General features: G+C 38.2%; 2 protein-coding genes across 2 annotated transcripts in view; one reads left to right on the forward strand and one right to left on the reverse strand.

Annotated features, from left to right (window-relative positions):
- LOC122079410 (disease resistance protein RPV1-like) overlaps positions 1-10,472 on the forward strand; it is an 11,249-nt gene extending 777 nt beyond the window's left edge. Inside the window, exons 2-3 of the mRNA XM_042645847.1 lie at positions 8,103-9,722; positions 9,806-10,472. Of these exons, the coding sequence (XP_042501781.1) occupies positions 8,103-9,722; positions 9,806-10,321 (2,136 nt within the window). The 3' untranslated portion in view covers positions 10,322-10,472. The remainder of the gene's footprint in view (positions 1-8,102; positions 9,723-9,805) is intronic.
- A 2,471-nt stretch (positions 10,473-12,943) lies between these two features.
- On the reverse strand, positions 12,944-18,363 carry LOC122078143 (5-formyltetrahydrofolate cyclo-ligase, mitochondrial-like). Its single transcript, XM_042644004.1, has 7 exons — positions 17,990-18,363; positions 16,820-16,960; positions 15,383-15,547; positions 14,307-14,348; positions 14,060-14,105; positions 13,523-13,593; positions 12,944-13,454 (listed from the first exon to the last, which is right to left on the reverse strand). Exons 1-7 carry the CDS (start codon positions 18,255-18,257, stop codon positions 13,321-13,323), a joined length of 867 nt encoding a protein of 288 aa, XP_042499938.1. The 5' UTR covers positions 18,258-18,363; the 3' UTR covers positions 12,944-13,320.
- Between the last annotated feature and the right edge of the window lie 3,669 nt (positions 18,364-22,032).

The raw sequence follows: 22,032 nt of genomic DNA on the forward strand, positions 1-22,032 counted from the left end.
TTTTGGGGGGGGTGGGGGTGGGGGGTGATTCTGCTGATGGGAAGGAGCCATTGTCATTCAACGGATACCAACAACAACAACAAAGCCTTATTCCAACTAAATGGGGTCGGCCGTTCAACGGATACCACAACTCTACAAATATATGTAATGGTAGGGTTGGAATCAAGTGAAATGCAATCAGCAAGTTGGAGCCCCAAACCTTCTTGAGCCATCTCCATTGTCTTCATTCCAAAGACTCTTTACTGGTATCAGAGCTCTAGAGACGTATCTTCTTAGAAGCAACTGTGTCTATGACCATCTGCAGATTCACATCTCTCTCTCTCTCTCTCTCTCTCTCTCTCTCTCTCTGAGGTTGAGAAAGACAAACAGGTATTATTCACATCTTATTTGCATAAAAACCCTCACCCTCTCTGATGTAGATAGGGCTGTCAAAAGGAGGGCTTGAACTGACCAAACCATGGTTCAGTTCTGTTCCAAGTCTGGACCAGGATTAGCCCCATCGAGCAGCCCAGTTTTGGCCTATTCTGGGCCAGCTTTGCAGCAAGAGTACCAGCCCCTTTTGGGCCATCGAACCAGCCTCTTACAGGTATTTTACTTCAGTCATTAGTTCTCTCCTGGAGCCTCTAGAAGCTTCCCTATACAGACAAATGGAGAATAGAAGATAATGAAAAAGAAGAGTTGGGATGAACTGTTCCAGTGCCATTGACCTTTGCTAAAGAACCATTGGCCAAAGTGACACTGGAAGAAGATTTTTGGAAGGATGAAAATAAACCTGAGATGCCAGACATGTTATCCGATGCACTTGAATCAATGATCCTTGTCAAGAAGAAGAGAGACACATAGTGGCATTACTTGTCTGGACCAAAGTAGCAGTAGAGGGCTGAGAGGGTTGAGAAGTCTGCAATTGATTATACCGTGCAAAATCTTCATCTGTCATTATAACCATCTTCCCTTTAGATTGTCTAGGTTGGTTGGAAGTCTCAGTACATGCTGTTGAATTAGCCAACTGCTTCTAAGAAGGTTCGCCATGAAGTTCCAACATAAACGTTGGATATGTCCTAGTTTGCCACAATGGTGGCATGCTCGTACTATTCTTGAACCACCTGAAGAGTTGGAATTACCAGTAGTTTTCCCTTTACCATTCTCACTGCCAGTGCCATGTGAACTACCACGATTATTGTTCGGAAATGCAAGAACTAAGCTATCCACTGGTGTAGGATAATGAGAACTCTCTCGAGATACCCGTAAGACATGGGAGAAAGTATCTACAAGAGATGCCACCTTATCATTTCCTAGAATCTGAGAACGAAAGAGTCATACTCTAATCCAAGACCACCATAAAATTCCACAACTGCAAGTTCTCTCTGGTTCTACATCTGTTGCACATCACGACTAATAGGAAGTAGAGAATTTAATTCTTCATACATCCTCTTAAAATCAGCAAAGTATTGGCTTATAGAACGTCCCTTCCGGTCAACTTGATATAACTCCTGTGACAACTCGTAAATACAAGAAAGATTGTTTAGCCCACAATACAGAACATTCAAATATTCCTGCAACTCCTTCATAGTGTCAATGTGAGTAACAAGGTCAAGAATGGAATTCTCTGTGAACTTCAGTTGCTGTCCTAAAATCCGTGCATCAATAGTATCCCAGGTAGTATCCGCATTAGGTTTAGTCTTTGTGAGATGGCCCTGTTGATCACGACCTGTTAAGACCAAGTGAACAATTTTCTTCCATTGTTGAAAGTTAGCAGCTCTGCAAGGTTATTCTCAGTAATCCTATGAGAGGAGGTTACAACCTCAGTCACCATATTCTTTGCCTCAACCATTGACACAGCTAAATCCACACAACATAACCCTGAGAAAAATCAATCCAAAACCCCTGCTCCGAAAAATCTATCCAAAACCCTGACAAGGGGATAGATCTGACCCTTGAGAAAATCGATTCAAAACCTTACTCCAAAAAAAAAAGAAAAAATGATCCAAATCCCTGACAAAGGGAATCGATCCACAAAACCCTGCAAAATCGATTCCTTAAAACCCTGAAAAAATCAATTTCAGGAAACCCATGAAATTTTGACTTCATTCTTCACTCTATAGATCAACAACCACCACAAAAAGACCTAGTTCTTAAGATTGGTAATGAGCTAATCTCCAAAAGAAACCAAATAGCAGCATAGGGTGTTGCGCCTCTTTGAAACGAAAACCTAGATATTGGTTTTCTTGTCTCTAAAAGCAACCAAATTTCATCTCTGTTGAATTTGTTTGAGCATAGAACCTTTCATGCATCATCCACTAGTCTTTGGTATTTCCTGCATTAGCAAGGGATGGACCATGTAGCTGACCCTATAAGTTGGTATAAGGCTGGGTTTGTTGTTTTGTAACAAGGGATGGACCACAGTCTTCTACTAGCTTGTGATTCTGCTCAATAGGAGAGTTTATATATTTGCAGTCAAAATCCTTGTTTCTTTCAACAAGTATAGCACAAACTTCCTGTGGTGGTGTTTCTATGGAAGTATCTGTGCTCGAATAAATTCAGCAGAGATGAAATTTGCTTTTGCCTCGGTATCAACAATTGTATGAATATCAGTAGAACCAAATCCTTTCAGAAGAGTACAATTCTGTTTGAAGAGAGGAGCTTTATCAACTAGTCTATTTGAAAATGATTTAAGACTAGTGGAGTAAGCTTCAACGTCATCATCATCATCAACATTGAAAGGATAAGAGTTGAGAATCAGAGAATAGGGAATGATTCGACTTGTCAGTAATGATAGAGGTCTTTCTTATTTATAAGAAGATTACGATAAATCAAAAAAGGAAAGTAGGATAACTCTGACTAAGCGTCTCTATCTACAAGACTTATTACGGTAAATAGTAAATAATAAGACGTAACCAAGGTGAAAATAAAACTAACTATAGTCATCTCAACACTCCCCCTCAAGTTGATGCAAATATATGGTACATGCCCAACTTGGAGACAAGAGGATGAAATTCCTTACAGTGAAAAGCCTTGGTAAACACATCAATTAACTAATTTGCAATACTAACAAGGGAATGCAGATAGTCCCTTGGTCAAGCTTCTCTTTGATGAAGTGTATCAAATCTCAATATGCTTGGTCCTATCATTCTGAGCAGGGTTGTGGGCGATGCTGATGGCTGCCTTGTTATCACAATACAGGCGTATAGGACCTTCATCATTAACTCGAAGATCACTCAGTAGGCTCTAAAGCTAGACCAACTCACAAATCCCCTGGGCCATTACTTGATATTCGGCTTCAGCACTAGACTAAGATATCACAGATTATTTCGCCAACTAATAAGGTTCCCTCCAAGGAAAGTACAATACCCAGAGGTAGGTCGTCAATCATCAATAGATCCATCCCAGTCAGCATCAGTAAATGCCTTAATCTTCAAGTGCCCCTGATTAGAATATAAATACCCTTTCCAGGAGCAGATTTCAAGTACCGTAGGATCCGATACACAACATCAAGGTGAGGTGTCATGGGATCATGAAGAAAACAGCTAACAATAACCACAACATAAGAAATATCGGGCTTGGTGTGGGGCAGGTAGATTGGACGACCAACAAATCTTTGGTACTGCTCTTTATCAACAGAGTCACCCACTGCACTGCTCAACTGATGATTGACCTCCATAGGGGCATCTACAGGCTTACACACAAGTATACCTATCTCACTAAGAAGATCCAAAACATACTTCCTTTAGGAAATGAAGATAACTCTGTTAGATCTAGCCACTTTAGTCCAAGGAAATATCGAAGGGGTCCTAGGTCCTTAGTCTCGAACATAGTTTTTGAGGCGGCAAGGCGACGGAGGCGTTTGAGGGTCTTTCGGAGTGCCTTAGCGATAAGGCGGGCATAAAGCGTCGCCTTATCGACTAAAGCGTTTCTGTGTAATTTTTTTATAAAACCAATCTATTTGGCTCAAATCCTAGTTGAATCATATTACTCATATGTTAAATAAATATTAAAGGTTCATATTCATACCAATGTAAGATATTCATCAAGAAAACGAATCAATAAAGTGAATAAACTAAGTTCATCTTCATCAATCATCAATCATCAATCATCAATCATCATAACATATTAACATATAATATAAATACATAATTATGAAACCAAATTATAAATATAAAGAAAAGAAGACATAAAAAATACAATTATTTATTATGCTTACCTCTATGTTGCCAAAATGAGTGCCTAAGCCCTAAGGTCATCCACTATATTTCTATTATTGTCAAAGAAGAATGAAGCTCACTGCTACCGGAGCAAAATGGTTTCCTAGATCAATGGTTCTTCCTTGTTCCTTGATTCCTTCTCAAAGCCCTTTCTTAAAACCCTTGACAAAATCCAAACCCTATTTGTGAATCTGGTTTTTGTTTTGTTTGTTTTGGTTATTTTTGGTGGAGTAAAGCTAATCCCATACATCTCAAGTGTTAACAAAACTATACACCTACCAATAAAAAATCTATATTTGGAATCTTCATCAAGTAATTTTAAAATGTGTTAAAAAAAAAAACCCATAAGGCGCCACTTCACATAAGGCAGAGCACTGCTTTACTATCTCTAGACCGCATCAGCGCCTTAAAAACTATGGTCTCGAACTCTGCGGCTAGTAAGGCCTTAAGGTTGGAGATCTCCTCATTATTATTACCAGTAATCACAATATCTTCAATATAGACAATCAGAGCAGTGATCTGGTTATCTTTTACCTTTTTGAACAAGGTGTGATCAGCTTGACTCTATCTATATCCAAAGCTTATCATAGCTTGGCCAAACCATACCCTAGGAGACTACTTGAGGTTGTACAATGACCTTCAACTTGCAGACACATCTGGCACTGGAAGAAGTGGCAAAGCCAGGAGGAACATCTATATAAATTTCCTCTTCATGATCTCCATTCAAGAACACATTCTTGACATCCGGTTGTTGAAGATTCCATCCCAGATTTGCAGCAACAGATAGCAATGCCTTGATAGAGTTCATCTTTGCAACTGGGGCAAAGGTTTCCTGGTAATCAATCCAATAGGTTTGGGTAAAGCCTTTAGCCACCAAGCGTGCCTTGTATCGCTCAACTATCCCATTAGCCTTCTGCTTGACTGTAAACACCCACTTGCACCCAATTAATTTCTTTCCCTAGGAGGAAGAACAAGTTCCCTGGTATCATTTTTATTTAATGTCAACATTTCCTCAACCATTGCAGCTTTCCACTTTGGATCATTTATGGCTTTCCTCCAACCATGTGAAATAGAGACAGAAGACAACGAAGAAACAAATGCCCTATAGGAGGGAGATAAAAATGCATAGGAAACAAAATGGGAGATGGGATGCTTGGTACAAGAACGAACTCCTTTCTAACAGCGATAAGAAGATCGTCCACTGTATGAGCAAAAGGTATAATATCAAGTATGGGAGGCTCTGAAGAAGTATCAAGTACAATATCAAGTATGGGAGAAGTATTACCTGATACTGGTGGATCTGATAGAGGTGCTTCAGAAGGGTATGGCTGGTTACTAGTGGTGTCTTGCTCCTTAGACCTTCGAGTGTACGTGATCACATCTCTTACAAGATGATCTGGTGGCTCCCCTGAACGGGAGACATACCTTGAATAGGAGATGTATCAATAACAAAAGGAGGTTCTTCCTCAAGACTTTCCCCTAAAGAGGTGACGTGAAATACATCTTAGGCTCATGAAAAGTAACATCCGTTGTGACATACAGGCGGCGAGTAGGATGGTGATAACATTTGTACCCCTTTTGAGAAGCCGAGTAACCAAGGAAGACACTTTAGAGCCCAAGGATCAAACTTGGACATTGAAGGAGATGAATTACGGGCAAAACTGACACACCTAAATACCCGAGGAGGAAGACTAGAAAACATTGTAGGATCAGGGAGAAAAGAAATAGGGGGCTTATAGTTGAGTACACTAGAGGGCACCTAGTTAATAAGGTGGGCAGCAGTAAGAATGGCATCACCCCAAAGATTTTTAGGAACACCAGTAGTAAACATTGGAGCTCGAGCAACATCAAGGAGATGACGATTCTTGGCTCTGGGATCCCATTTTGTTCAGGTGTCCTAACAGTCTAACACAAGATGTTTGGGAGAGAATGCCATGAGAATCAAGGTATTTTTGAAACTCCTCATCTATATGCAACATATATACTCATGTTAGACGAGTGCAATTATCAATAAAAGTAATAAACCAATGAAAGCCATTCCTATCAATTGTCTAAGAAGGACCCTACAAATGTGAATGAATAATAGAAAAAGGAATATCACTTTTATTTTTAGTAGGAAAGTAAGAGGTGCGTGTATATTTAGAAAACTCATATACATCACACTTAAGTTGTTCCAAGCCACAATGTTTAACTAAAGTAGGAAACATGCGGCGTAAAATATGAAAAGAAGGATGTCTCAGACGATGGGGCCATTGGTGGAGTAGAAGGAGAGAGCTTTCATAACAGAGAGTATGCGCTGTAATAGGAGGCGTAGCCAGTGAAGAATCCAAGTAGTAGAGCCCATCATGGGCTTGACCATACCCAATCATTGCACCCATCATCCTGAAAAAGGTAATGGGTAAAAAAAAAAATAAAGTGAACAATTTCTACTGGTGCATGCATCTAGGTCCCCATTTGAGCTATTTAACAAGGGAACCAAGTTCTTTCAAAATTCTGCCAAATCCTTGTCAGAGTACACATTTCTTTTTCCTTTTATCTGCAGTTTCATTTGAGACTCCCACTTTTTATCAAGGATTGAGGTTTGGTTTCACGGCTAGTTTCGGTCGAAATATGGGGGTTTTCTAGGTTAAATTTGAAACCTAGGTTTTGAGGCCTAGAAATTAGTGGTTTGAACTCAAGTTTGCTAGTGTACATTGAACGCTACATTGCACACTAGCTCTATTACATACACCGACTACATATAATTTAGCTATTGGAAATGTAGATATGCAATTAAGATAATCAAAACATACATTAGGTTAGGGAAATACAAGTATACATCACTTACCACTCAATACGTGGAGTTTCTTGGTGGATCTGATCACGGAGCTGTGTACCACTGAAGATGTCATTGACTCTCAATTGAATGCAACAAATAAGTATCCCATGACATATTTTGTGCCCAGCAATATGTTTTTGTACTAATTCTTCCAAAGAATAGATTTGAGGGGAAAAACTATTACTTTCAAGTTCCAATCACCCAAGTCCAAGTTGTAGAAAGGTTGAACGAGTAGAAGCATGCTAAAGAGCAAGAAGTCAAGTGATTTGGCAAAAAATTGCAAGTTTTTGGCAAGATCTCCTTGGTAGTGTCGACACTTGTGAAACTCCCAACTCTCAATTGAAACCAAGTGTTGAAACTTGCAAAACCTATCAAAACATGGTCGGACCCAGTTTTGACCCTTTGTTTAATTTCGGACAAGGTCAAAACCAAGTTGTCTTAGTCGAAACTTGCTAGATTTAGAACCTTGCTTTTTATTTGGCATTTAAAGTTTATTCATGGATGAAAGATGCATGGATGTAATTATTCCAAAATTACTGTTATGCTGTCTCAGGAGAATGTGTGATATATCCTAGTGGAATGTATTCATTGTATCTAAAGGAACTATTTAAGTTCAAAACATTTTTTACCTTACAGTACAGAATAAAGATAAGCGATGTGGGGCAACAGGGGATTAAACATCCCACCCTGTTCATTTTGGGATTGTTAAGCTGAAACTCTCTTTTTTTTTCTTGGGGGGGCGGGGGGTGGAGAGAGGCCTCGAATGCCAAGTGGTCCCATCCCCCATCTTTACTTAGGTATGCCAGGTAACCCTTTTTTATTGGTAAGCTCATAAATATTTGAGATGATAGAGCTTGTTGAGATAGAGGTGTGGAGCAATATCTTTAGTAAGATTGGTATTAGCAGAGAGGACATGTACTTACAACTTTATCCAACCCATCCTCAATTATAAAGTGGGACTTTTACCATGTACTGTTATCTGTGTGTCAATATAGTAGTCCTCTTTCTGTTTCATTTTGAGTGAGTTCATTTCCGCATGATTGGTTATTTATTCTGTTACAGCTGATAGTCTTGTTCTTGGACAGATGGCTAAGGAATTGCAGGTTATGAATCTCCTTGGTTGTTTTAATCTGACTGCTACACCTGATTTCTCTGGGCATCCAAAATTGGAAAAACTGATTCTTGAGCGTTGTTTAAAGCTGAAAGAGGTTCATAAATCAGTTGGGGATCTTAGCATGTTACGCCTTTTAAACCTGAAAGACTGTCGGAGTCTGGAGGATTTTCCAAATGATATCTCTGGTTTGAGAAACCTTGAAACCCTTAACCTCTCTTGTTGCTTGAAGCTGAAACAATTACCAGAAGATTTGATGCCCATCATGTCTTTGAAAGAGCTTTTGGTTGATCAAACTGCCATAGTTAAGCTACCTGATTCTATATTCCATCTCAAGAAAGTTGAGAGGTTAAGTCTCAAAGATTGTCGATCGCTGAAGCAACTACCAATTTCAATAGGAGAATTGGTTTCTTTAAGAGAACTCCATCTTGATGGTTCTGCTTTGGAAGAACTACCTGATTCCATTGGATTGTTAAAAAACCTGGAAATTCTAAATTTAATGAGGTGCAAATCAATCACTGCAATTCCTGATTCCATTGGCAATCTGAGATCATTGTTGAGACTTTTTCTTGATGGTAGTGCAATCAAAGAACTGCCAGATTCCATTGGCTCTCTATCTGATTTGAAGCACTTATATTTGAGTCGTTGCCGGTCCCTTTGTAAATTGCCTGCTTCTATCGGAAGATTAATGTCTATGGTTGAACTTCATCTGGACTTCACACCAATCAGGGAACTACCGAATGAGATTGGAAAATTGAACATGCTTGAGAAGCTTCAAATGATTGACTGTACGTCGCTTGCCTGTTTACCACTTTCAATTGGATACATGTCAAATCTAACTACTTTGGTCCTAGAAAATGGCATTATAACGGAGTTGCCAGAGTCTATCTGTTTATTGGAGAAGCTCAAGGTTTTGAGAGTCACAAATTGTAAACAGCTTAGCCAACTTCCAGAATCAATTGGAAAACTAAAGAATCTGTGCTGGCTCCGAATGGAAGAAACTGGTGTAGCAGTACTACCTGAAGAATTTGGGGGGCTTTCAAGTTTAATGATATTGAGAATGGAAAAAGGCCCACATCCTGAACTACCTAAAAACACTGAATGTACCGAGCTGACTGCTCTCAATCTGAAGTATGGCGGGTCCCATAAGCTCCTTGTTCTTCCTAGTAGTTTCTCAAATCTCTCTTTGTTACGTGAACTTTATGCTTCTTCCTGCAAAATATCTTGGATTCCTGATGATTTTGAGAAGTTGTCATCATTGGAGATCTTAAATCTGCGTCACAATAATTTCTGCAGTCTTCCATCCAGCCTAAGTGGTCTTTCTGTTCTCAAGAAACTGCTTTTATCACATTGTACAGAGCTCAAGTCTCTCCCTCTTCTTCCCTCAAGTTTGGTTAATCTAGATGTTAGGAATTGCACTTCCCTGGAAAGTATATTTGATCTGTCAAATTTGGAGAAACTAGAGGATCTGCACCTCACGAATTGCAATAAAGTAGTGGATGTTCCGGGCCTCGAATGCTTGAAGTCTTTAGAAAGATTGTATATGAGTGGTTGCACCAAATGTCATCCGGTCATAAAGAGAAGATTCTCGAAGGTACTCTCTCTCTCTCTCTCTCTTGCCAAGTCTTGCACACCAACAACCATATTCAAAGATTTAATGACATGTTCTGACTACAGGTTGCTTTAAAGCATATGCGCTATTTAAGTTTTCCTGGAAGTGAAATACCAGACTGGTTTGTTCAGGAGACGGTGAGATTTTCAAGCCGAAAGAACCACAAGATCAAAGCTGTGATTATAGGTGTTGTCATCTCTCTTGACCAACAAATACAGGATGACAATAGAAATAAGTTGATTGATATTGTTGACATTCAAGCGAATCTCCTTCGAGATAACACACTCGGGCCAATGTACAAGCACACGATGAAATTGCTAGGAGTTCCAAAGACTGATGAGGATCAAGTGTATTTGCTCCGCTATCCAAATTCTCATCCACTAACATTGTTGCTACATGACGGCGATAAAATTCAGGTAACAATGCGAGACCCAACATGGTTTAAAGGACTTACATTGAAGAAGTATGGGATCCATCTGATTTTTGAAGATGATGATGACTATGATGGTGATGAAGAATCATTGACTGAAAGCCAACAATCTGTCTCTGAGAAACTGGCAAGGTTTTTCAGTTCCTTGTGATGACTTCTCCAAAACTCTTCTTGCATAATACTGAAGAGGGGATAATGTTCCCTGTCACAATAATGAATTAGGACTGGTGCAACAGTTACTGCTGGAAATGACACAATCAAACAGTATAAAAGTCTTCCTTCATTTTGATTCTTTTTTCTAAGTAGGTGTGTGCCCCAAGGAGGGTTGAACTCATGATCTCTTAATTTTGAAATGTTTATTGCCAACTGAGTTAGGGTTGGTCTTCATATTTTCTCCTCAACAAGGGAAAATCTAATTATCACAAGGCTACACTTGCAAAGTAACAGACACAGGTGGGTCTATGTGATAGTGGAAGCCATACCGGCCGCTGGCATACCCATTATGGCAAAAGAATAGCATGACGGGCATGCTAACATAGCAAGTGCGCATAGTTTTATGCCACATAGGGATGACATGGCTAATACCATTTGTTCAGTAAGATGACCTATGGATAAGCCAAAATCAGCCCCTAGAACCGTCCCATTCAATAACTGGGAAGTCTGGATGGATTGGTTTCTGATTAGCTCCTCCGATCCCAAATAACACTCTTGTTCCAAAAGTTGGGTTGCGTGCAGGTTTTGAGTGGAAGACAAATGGATACATCATACATGTCATGCTTCAGTCATATTTCACTTTTTTTTCTTTTCCCTCTCTGGTGTGGCATATCTCAGTTAAGAAAAAAGAATGGGAGTGGTTAAATATGATTATAAAGGCTTGGATTTTTTTTTCTTTTTTGGTAAAAACGGTTTAATTCTAGTCAAGGATTTAGTTCTTGGCATCGGTCTCTACCAATACGGATCTGATCCAGATCGGTATTGGAGAGGATTGGTGGGTATCGATCACTTTTGTCCCTTGTTTTTTTTACTATTTTACCCTTGAAATAATACAGGTAATCGATCTAGATCGATCAAGGATCAGCGATTGGTCTCATCCGCTATCAATACAATACAATTGATACGATACCGATATATGAAACCATGATTCTACCACTTGACAAATCAAAAGGGCTAAATTTTGTGGGTGGATAGGGTCCAGGTCCCTACTCACATGTAAATTGTCAGCCAATATAGAATTGTCAATGTGATGAAATAGTGCTTTATTTTTTATTTTTTTTATTTTATTTTACATTTTGAAAAATGAAGGAATAAGTGAATGGTTGAAAGTTGGAGGAAAATGTCAATGCTAGGAAGGCATATAATTGCTATTGGCTTGTTGAAATCGCCATATCACCTCATCATATAACAAAAGTAGGTCGGCCAAATTAAGCACCTTTACCTAGAAAACCCAAGGGGGTAGCGTAGTTAGGAGCAACAAACTTGGTACGAGCTATAAACTTGGATGTCCTGAATTCGATTCCCACTAGACTCACCTTGGGCCACTCACACGGGGGTGTTTAGTGCTCTTCACTGCTTTCAGTGAAAGTTGAATGGTCCTCATTCAACCCCGGTATGACTCGATCCATGCAGTTGTGGGGTCAGTATGGGCCAGTGGGACTAGTCAGGCCAAAAAGGCTTGGATACCTGTTGTTAGCAAGAAAAAAAAAAAAAAAAAAAAGGCTTTACCTGAAATAGAAAAAAAAGATGAGCTCTGATTCAAGTTCCATAAAATTACAATCATATTTTTTAATTATTATTATTATTTTTTCTTTCTTTCTTTAAAGGAAAAAAAAAAAGGTACCTGATTGCATGGCCCTCTGTCTAGACATTAGGAGTCGTGAAATTACCACCCACCTCTTGTGAAACCTAAAATCCCTTTCATGTTGATTCTGTTGTATGTGTTATCCTTTGCCCCACGCTGGTGTAGAGGTCAAATGACCTAGGTGGAGGGGGTTTTCCTATAGATTATGAAGGAAAAAAAAAAAAAAAAAGACTCAATCCAAAATTTCTCTAACTGAAAAAATGACAAATTATCAATCTACCAAGTCAACCTTTATAATCATTGTTTTCCCATGTAATATGCCCTTAGGACGCTTGCCTTTCGGTAGTTCTGAGTTGCTGATATTGTAAAGAATTGCCATCTCCATCTTAAGTCTAATTTAGAGGTCACTTTGTCTTCCCGTGTGCAGATTATAAGGTCACAGGATATATCATTGATGCAGAAGGCCATGGAGTAAGGGTGGAACTTGGCAAATATATGGATGTTTTTAATTATCTAAATTAATGGAACTTTATTTTTCCCATATTATATATATAAAAAAAAAAGAAAGAAAAATGAAAAACAAACCACTTATTTCCATCCAAATTCCAATGTGTATATTTTTCTAATTGCTCTTATGGTTCCCCTTTTTTTTTTTCCCCTCTCATTAAGGTTCGTCTAACGTTATGACTGAACTCAATGATTGTCAAGTAAATAGGAACCAAATTCTAAGACATTGTCATAACTGAGCACTTGAAGGAGATAACAGTAGTTAAAAGATTTCATGGATCGTTCAATGTGTACATAGTTCATAGCTGCCAAATTTCACAATCAAATACCACCCTACTGATTTGATTACACATTCAACAGTGGAGAAGATGCTCATCTTATCCTTAATTTCACAATTGAAATTTGAAAGCATCATTCGTAGTTTGACAGTGCTTCATCTTAACTAGTTATTCATAGCATTGCTCATCATGGTCACACAAGCATATAGATTATTGAAGTGAGATATCATTCTGTTCAACAATCAGCAATCGGGCTTTCTAAGAATTCTATTTTAGAAGAAAAAAAACATCATTCAGCCGCATCTGCTAGATACATGTGTGTGCTTCAATGATCTGATCATGGTGGGTTTTCATTCATCCTTGTCTATAAGGGTTCGATTTTAAAGCAGGGATCCACAGATGCAGCAGCCTCAAGATGCTTTTGAATGCTGCTAAAGTAGAAATCTAGTTCCACCTCCAAATTTTATGCTTTGGATTCAAATGTATCACTTCTTGTTGCCATCTTTCTAAATTCTGATGCGATTAATAATATAAAAGAGATGGCAGGGTGCACCATTAGTTATTCAGTCACATCCTCTCAAATGCTGTGGGACTAATTGGAATCACACCAGCCGGGGAAACAAGTGCATCCACAGGAACATCATTAGGAGTGACAGCAATGACACCCTCATCCATTATCTGTAAAGAATATGACAGTGCAACTGCAGACAAACAAGAGCTAAGCAAACGTCAAAAGAGAAGGTCAAAACACATCAAGAATTAGACTTACCAAGGAGAGGTTGTTTCCATTTCCGCTCTGCAGCAAGCTCTTGGTATTTACTCAGGAGCAGATCATAGTAACTTTTTTTTAGTGTGCATCATATAAGGTCATGAACCATGGAAAAGAAAAAACAGATTTCATAAATAATGTGCAGGAAATGATAGTAATGATAACTAAAGGAAAAAACAAAATGAGAGGGAAGAAGAAAAAGAGGAGGAATAACATGGAAATAATTCCATTTTCCTGAAACCTGACCCTATAGGATATCATGTCAAATTCATTTGTGCTATATTCATGTCAGAGAGATGACTAGTTGGCACAACAGCAATCACCGGAAGTAACTGATGTGGTGTAATGGGATTTATGAAGCCAACCCAGATAGTTGGATAAAGTAGGATGACAATGATGATGAAGATGGAATAATTATTTGTTTGGTGAAGGGACACTAATAAAGATTTAACGAATCATTTTCCGTGCAGCTACATTGGTCCCTCATTAGGCAAACTATGAGTGGCAAAAATTATAAGCAGATATAGATCAACTTACCCTCCGCCACGGCCCAGGCGTCTTCCAGATCTGTCAAAGGCCAATCCTGGTAATAAAAGAACAAAGATCAGAAGGTAAGGATGCAACTACAGCTTTGGTATCAGAGATGGAAAAATTCAGTGAATTATTCCCACACCCCAACACAACCACCACCCCCCCAACCACCCCCCCCCCAAAAAAAAAAAAAAAGATAAAAAAGAAAAATAAAAATGGAAGAAGAAGTGGGGAGAGGGAGAGGAAGGATTACCTGGTAGAAGGAACAAATCCACTGGGTCAGTAGTCTGCATAACTGCACCACAAGAACTATTTTAGATGCACAATAGCATTCAGTTCTACCAGCCATCACTGACTGTACTTCAAATCCATGGAAATCCAAAAGGTAAATATAAAACAAGTCTTATGAAAAAAACAAGACATCAGAAGAATGTTACCATGCATTAGACAGAAGCAGGTTCACATGAAGAAGCAAGGAAATAGTCCCATAGCTTCAGAAAAGTGGGAAAACTCAATAAGGGGCTAAAAGAATATAATATAACATTATTATATCTCACTTTTCAAAAAAAAAAGAAAAAGAGTTGTATAGTTTTGCACCCTCCTCTCTCTCTCTTTTTTTGCACAAAACAGCTTAATTTTCTTCACAAAAATCTCTCTCTTGATCAATAAAATATATGGTTCCCAACTCCTTTTTTTTTTTTTTTTTGAAAAAAGGAAACTATCTTTGAATTTAGCAATCCGGTATTCATTTGAAATCTGTTTCTTGCCCGTGTGAGCTATAATACCCTGACAAAATAGGCAGCAGTCACCAATTGCTATTCCAACTATGGGAACCTGGTGTATTTTATCCTGAGCAACGGCTTAGGACCAACCCAAACCAGATACTTTGCTTTCCGCACAATACATTCTATATCAATATCTAAACTGAAATCCTAAATGCGCATCTATGACAAATATCACATTCTTGTAAAAATTCAAATGAAGCAAGGGGAAAAACAGAGGAGGGGATGGGTGTATGTGTATGCATGTGTTAGCTGAGAAATTATTAAGCCTTTCATCTTAACAGCATGTAAATTCTCTTGCTATTATTTCTCTTATTTTTTTCCATGTCACGTAATCAAGTTCTCCAAACAAGAATCTACTAAAAATCTTCAAATTCCTTAACAACGAATATCTTTGAAAGACGAGGTACCATGTCATGGTAGCAAGGGAAGAAGTAAGCTTCTTTGAGAACATCCACGATGTACAAATAATTCATAATACAGCATTTCAGATCAGTAAAAAAGACAAGGCTTAAGATATAAGAAACAAAAAAAGGAAAAGACGTACCATCTTCACGTTGATTTCCATCACTATCTACTGGGGCTGGCTCCAAAATGTTCATTGAGTTTTGGATTAGATCAGAGGTACTTGAGATATTAAGCATTCGCATGCAGCTATTTCTGTTCTGAATCCGGGGGACATAAAGCTTTTTCCCCTTCAGCTTCTGACACTCTTGATTGAAAAAAATTAATAATAATAAGAAATCCCAGAAAAACATGATGACTAATACTCTTCAAAAAATTCACCATAGCAAAACAAAAAGGATGTAATCTCTTAAGAGAACTGAGGCAGTGTTTGCTTTTGATTTTTTTCCTTCAGAAAGCATCCAACATCAAGCTGACTTGCTTGATGAAACAATTGTGCCCCTCCCACCCCCTCCCCCACCCCACATGCATGCCCAGTGCCGCAGTCAATGCAAACACGTGTGCACAAATAAAAGAGAAAGTAAAAACGACACATACTGTAGAAACATCTTGTAATTCATCTGTCAAATGAGCTTTCAATAATGAGCACTTTTGACTCATAAAAATAAAAAATGAAATGATGCAAAACAAACTCAACTGCAAAAAATATTGGCCATAACCTCACTTCACCACCTGCTCAGCCAGCTGTATATTAAAGCTGTGGGACTGGGAATTCACCCCTCCCCATTAGATGAAGTCCTTAATACTTATTTGGAAAAAGGAAAATGTAAACCATTTTTTTAGAATGATCCCAAACATCTGATCCACCCATTTATTTCCTAAAGCAATCACCATATTTCTTTTATGTGTCATTGTAAGTGTATATGTGCATATGTTTGTGTCTGTCTGAAAAGTAATAATAACAAGTTTCATTGATATCACCAAAACAGAATTACAAAAAGATGTACACTATGGTTCATGAGCTGCATATGTCCGTACATAAATAAACTCAATCAATCCTGCCACGTCTAATTAGAACAATATGGGATATATTTGATTACACTCATCCAAACAAGTTGAATATTACCCCAAATGATGTATTAAGTGGAACCAACTAGATTATTGTCCTGAAAACCCTTTCCCCAACCAGTGAGAAAAATATGTTCAATCACACGCCACCCATATAACAACTGGCAGTGACAGTTCCTTTGTAAAACCTCAATGCAGTGTTTGTAAGGTACCTCAGACATCCATTATTTCCATGAGTGAAAGTTGCATAAGAAACAAAAGATACAAAAAGAAGGGTAATGCCACATTAGTGACCCCACAGACATGCTAATGTACTAGCACTAACCACTCGATCGGAAAAATGGACTTGAAAAGAATGGTCAAAATATATTGTTAATTACCTTCTACAAAAAGCTGTAGAAAACTCAACTGCCAAGAAAGATATTATATCACCTGTGCAAATAAAAAGTTGCGACACAACCTAAGCACCTCAAGAGGCATGTCAACAGCCAAGGAGGAAGAGAAAATGCACCTTCAGCTGTATTGCACAATATTGCCGACAAAATTTTTGATGTGTTGACTTCCCGCAAGGAATCACAGCTTATATAAGCACATACACTCTTGCTAGACTTAAACCATGAAGCTTCCAAAACAATATCCTGAATTGCAATATCTGAAAGAAGCCAATTTTAGAAACAGGTGGTCACCGAATAGACAGTATCTAAGTAATGAAAAGTAAAGATACTAAATAAGGTTTTTTCCTATGAAGTGTCATCTGTGAGCTATAATTTTTTTTTTTTTTTGTGGTGTGGGGGTGAATAAGCTATGAAGATTTTAATACCATTCCTCCCAAGAATTGAACAGAAAAGAATTAAGGAAAAAAAAAAAAAAAAGATTTAACAACACACAAACAACAAAGAGAGATAAAACTATGACTACGTTGAAATCAGAGAAGGGCTTTGAAAAATATTTTGTGCTATGTAATAAATACTCTTGAATGTAATAATGCATTGATGAATCCAAAACATAGTTCCAGATTATAGACAACTAATCGTGATTTACCCTTTGCCATTATTGAAACTAAGTATTACAAACCTCCAAACGCTTAAGTTACAGGCTAGGTAAAACAAACTTCTATTATACAAGTTTTGGAATTATGAAGCATCACAGATTTATTTTAAAGACTACAGGTTTTAATGAGAATTTTAGCTCTCCAGTATCTGTGAGTTTCTTTCAACAAGAAGTAAAAAGAAAAAAAATATAACAAGCAATGATTCAACATAACTAAATCAAAGCATAAAAAAAGGTTCTAATTCGCATCCCTCTCTTTCCATCGCACTTTACCATGTCCATATCTTCTCAAAACTTTGAACTTTCACATTATTTATGTCCCTTTGCATTAATTGAATAGCTCAAGCATCCTATAAGCAATCAGAAAACAGCATTCTGTACCAACCTAACAATAGAAATCAAAAATCTGAATTGGTAATTAGGGTTAGCGTCCTTTGCCAGTATTTGGTTTTGTTCCGACGGAATTGTAAAAAGGATAACTAATTGCAGAGTGAAGCAAAAGGGATCAATAAGAAATAGGTTACAACGCTGCACAGAGATAAACTAATTTACCTATATAACTAGTACTTAGAACATGAGCTTTCAATTAAACAAAAATACGAAAATTGAATCCAAAAGAAGAAGAAAAGACCTTCTAGGTATCTCTGTGCGGGGCTCATGACCTTGAGCTCCTTTCGCAAATTTGATCGCAGGGCTTTCTTCTGCTTAGTAATGGCGTCGAGACTAATGTCTTCGTTCATGGTGACGAAGGAGCGGTGAGAGTCACCGGGTGGGGGATTGATAGCAGAACGGGAGGATCTGGGGGGAAAGTAGATTTGAGGGGCTGCAGATGCAAATGGACAAGCTCGGATCATCAGCAGCAGCTCCTTTGACTTCTGGATTAGCTCATATTTACTCATTCTACAGTCGACAACAAACACCAACCCATCCCTCCGTCCCGTTGAGAACAGACGTCAGCGGAAGATTTGCATTGGTTGGTGCAAAACTGAAGAACCTTCCACTTCCGTTTCGGGCATTCGATAGTCGGTATTTTTTTTTTTGGCTTGCGTGCCGGTTTGGGGGGGGGGGGGGGGCGGGTTTGGGGGATGAGTGGGTGCTAATGAGGATCCAACGGCTGGGATGCGTATACCGGGTTCTTCCAGCCGTTGGATTCTCACTACCATTCACTACTCATCCTAAAGGATTTGAACGTGGGAGGTTACCCTACATGCAAATGATCTCGAAGATAAATAGGTTTTTGACTCGCTCTTTTCAAAATGTGGAACTTTCGTGAGTCAAATCTGGTTTGGAGGAATCACGATTTTATCTCTTTTTTTGGGGGATGGGTGTGGGGGAAAGAAACCTATCAGGTCACATGGTCCTTGCACAGCTGCGCCTAGACATAGAGTACATGAAATTACCGTCCCACCCTATATAAAGAACAAATCTTATTCATGTTGATGTTTCTAAGTGCACTCTCATTGGCCCCATGCAATTGTGAAGGCCAAGCAACCAGGCAATGATCTCTTGCCATTTTTTTTAATATCTTCCTTCTTCTCCCTCTACGAGTGAATGGGAATGAGGCTATGGTTGTTTCATAGGTTCGGTAAAGATGGGCTAATATTGAAGACAACAACAAAAATTTAAGAATTTCGTTTAATTGTACTCTAAACTTATGGTCTATGAATATTATATGGCTTAATAAAAAAAGTAGACTTAATGAGGTTCACATGACTTCTACCCAAAGGAAGAAAAAAAAAAAAGGTTTCACGTGACTCAAGCAAAAACATCAAGTCAATGAAAACTTTGATGGACTCGAACCTAGTCTGATCATTTCTTAAACTTGGGCAAATCTTTCTGATTCTTGATCAAATTTTACGTTTATTTTTTTACTCAAAACAAGGATCTAACCATAGGTTTTTTAAAATTTCATATCAACTATTCATTTTTATGTAAAATATCTAATACGATTGTAAAACATTTAATGTGGAAAAAAAATACGGATCAACCCCCAAAACTTTCCCTAGTATATTTAATTTAATTTAATTAATTAATTTAATTAATTTTTATTTATTTTTTTGCACGTAAAAATACTTTCCCTGGTCTGGTGGACTATCAACAAATACCTAATAAGTTCATTTATTTGCACATGTGTATGTGAAATGGTGATGTGGTCATTATTACTGTTGAATAGGGATAGCTCACATCAGTCATATGTCAAATTTCATATCCTAATTTATAATTGAATATTCTCCCATTGACATATGCTTACGCCTATTGCTAATCCAACCACCATTACGGCTCTCATGCTTTTTTCGTACTTTATTTTTCCATTTGACAAATTCTTTTTTATTTAAATTTAACATATTAATAGGGGAATCCTAGGATCTATATGTTCACAAAATTTTCAGCACCATCAAATTTGCTATATGGCAAATATAAACTTACAAACCAGGAATTTGTTTGTAGTATGCTAATATAGAAATCCTATGCCCAAAAGAAGAAATATGCATTCACACAAAAAAAATATAAAGGCGTCATAGTATGAATCCAGACCAACTCCCAGGTGAGGAGAGGATTACGAGCCATGCTTATATCCTTAGCCACATTCTCACTTTCAAGTTTTTTTGGGTTGGAAAATCACCTTCCAAATTCCCATTTACTATCCTAAATATTCACAAAATTCTATATGAATCATGACTTTTGATGAAATTTTTATGTACTAACATTTTTCTGCATTCAAAAGAAACTGATCCTATAGAGTTTTAAACAAGAATGGCTTGCAAATTTGGGCCTCTTATCCTTAATCTAGTGGAAAAGTTTTCATTATTACAGAGAGGTCAATCATGGCTGATTCACTTACTTAAAAGTGTGCTATTGTCAAGTGTCTTAGCCTTGGCATTCCCACCAAATATTATTAGGGGATGATCTTTCTTGGGATGCGTAGGAAATCTTCAAGAAAGAGCTTCGACTATTCAGATGAAAAAATTACAAAACCCTAACCTTCACACATCTCATTTCGAGATCAATTCTATATACAACGTTTTGACGCCTTACAATATAAAGAAACTCGAATCCCTAAAAATACGAAATTTCCCTAGTATAAAAATTTTATTGTTATTGGAGAAAAAAATTCCCGGTACTTTCGGGATTAAGTAAAACCAGACTTCACTAATAACAAACTAGGACATGTCTGACGTTGTAGTACTCACCCTTTGGAAGAAGTTATAACCATAAGCTTGCTCAACTCTTCCATCTCTAATGCCCGGTTCACTGAATCTGCTCATAGCATTTTCTTATTCAGTTAGGCACATTCTCATAACCTTCCCTGTTGCTTCGAGGGATCCAGCCTGCTACTAGAATAGTAGATACTAGTAGAATACCTTATGTCTTTCATTGATGTATGTTATATTTAATTATGTATGTACAAGATCTTACCAACTTAGGTACATTACAATATATAGAGTTACCAACTACAAGAAACAAAGTTACTATATATCTATGGTTTACAAAGGTACGAGATCCACACTTGCCACATGTATGGAGAGCGAATATGCTAGAGAATATGTGCATGGTTGTATCCTTGTAAGAGAATGTTTGCATGGATGTATTCTTGGATTACAGGATAACCAATATGGGGTTTTATAATTTGAGAAATTGTTCCATATTGGTTGATACACCCCCTCAAGATGATGATTTGATGGGCCGAATTTTCAGCTTGTCACGTAGGAACTGGAACCGAGTTGTAGATAGACCTTTGGTCATGATATCAGCCAGCTGATCATTGGTTGAGATAAATTGGACAGTTAGCTTTTTCTTAGCCACCTTATCACGAACAAAGTGAAAATTAATTTCGATGTGCTTCGTTTGCATGTGAAACACTAGATTTGCCGAAAGATATGTGGCGCCAATATTGTCACACCAGAGGATAGGGGGTTCGTGAATTCAGGATCCCAAGCTCTTGAAAAAGTGATTGAAGCCACATAATCTCTACGGATGCATCGGCCAAGGCTTTGTACTCTGATTCGGTGGAGGATTGGGCCATCGTTTTTTATTTTCTTGAGGTTCTATAGATAGATTTTTCAACATCGCTTGGCATGTCCCCACATTCTCAAGTAACAAGACTCTGTTGAGAGGCGTCATCACCATATTATGGAAACTAGCCTTACCCTCATGGCTCATTGTAATATCCTGCTTCTTAAACCCGGTCTGATTTTGCGGTTGAACCGGTTTAACCATGCAGGAACCGAGCCAGAGGATATTAGAGCGGGTTCCTTATGGGCTATGATGGCACGGGTGACCTTAAACACCGGCTGGCCCAACAAGTCCGAGCCAGTGCCAGAAGAGACGGGAGTGCCCAAACCGTGTACATGCACCTACCATAAGGCTATGTACGGATAAAACAGGTATTATATCCATATTTTAAGGTATATACGTATGCTACATCGTATGCCTGGGGTGGGGTTCGCGCCGAGGTCCGAACCCGGTCAAAATCCCAAGTCTTAGCTCTCAGGTGGGTATAACAGGTGGGTACACCCACCCACCTGAGTGACCCATCCAACACTATTCACTTAATTAGGAATAGTATATAACGCTTTATGATTTCTTTTCTTTCCATTTATTACTCTCGTACGTTTGGTGAGAAAAGTAAAGAGGAGAGAGAAAAGGAAGGGAAGAAGAAAGGAAGAGGAAGAA

The sequence above is a fragment of the Macadamia integrifolia genome, chromosome 5 (assembly GCF_013358625.1).
Source record: "Macadamia integrifolia cultivar HAES 741 chromosome 5, SCU_Mint_v3, whole genome shotgun sequence".
Lineage (NCBI taxonomy): Eukaryota > Viridiplantae > Streptophyta > Magnoliopsida > Proteales > Proteaceae > Macadamia > Macadamia integrifolia.

Coding starts and splice junctions, on each gene's coding strand:
- LOC122078143 (XM_042644004.1), bottom strand. CDS start 18,257: ATGAGTAAATATGAGCTAATCCAGAAGTCAAAGGAGCTGCTGCTGATG. Junction 14,106..14,306: donor GGATTTGTTCCTTCTACCAG/GTAATCCTTCCT, acceptor TTTTATTACCAG/GATTGGCCTTTGACAGATCT. Junction 13,594..14,059: donor CGCCTGGGCCGTGGCGGAGG/GTAAGTTGATCT, acceptor ACTAAAAAAAAG/TTACTATGATCTGCTCCTGA.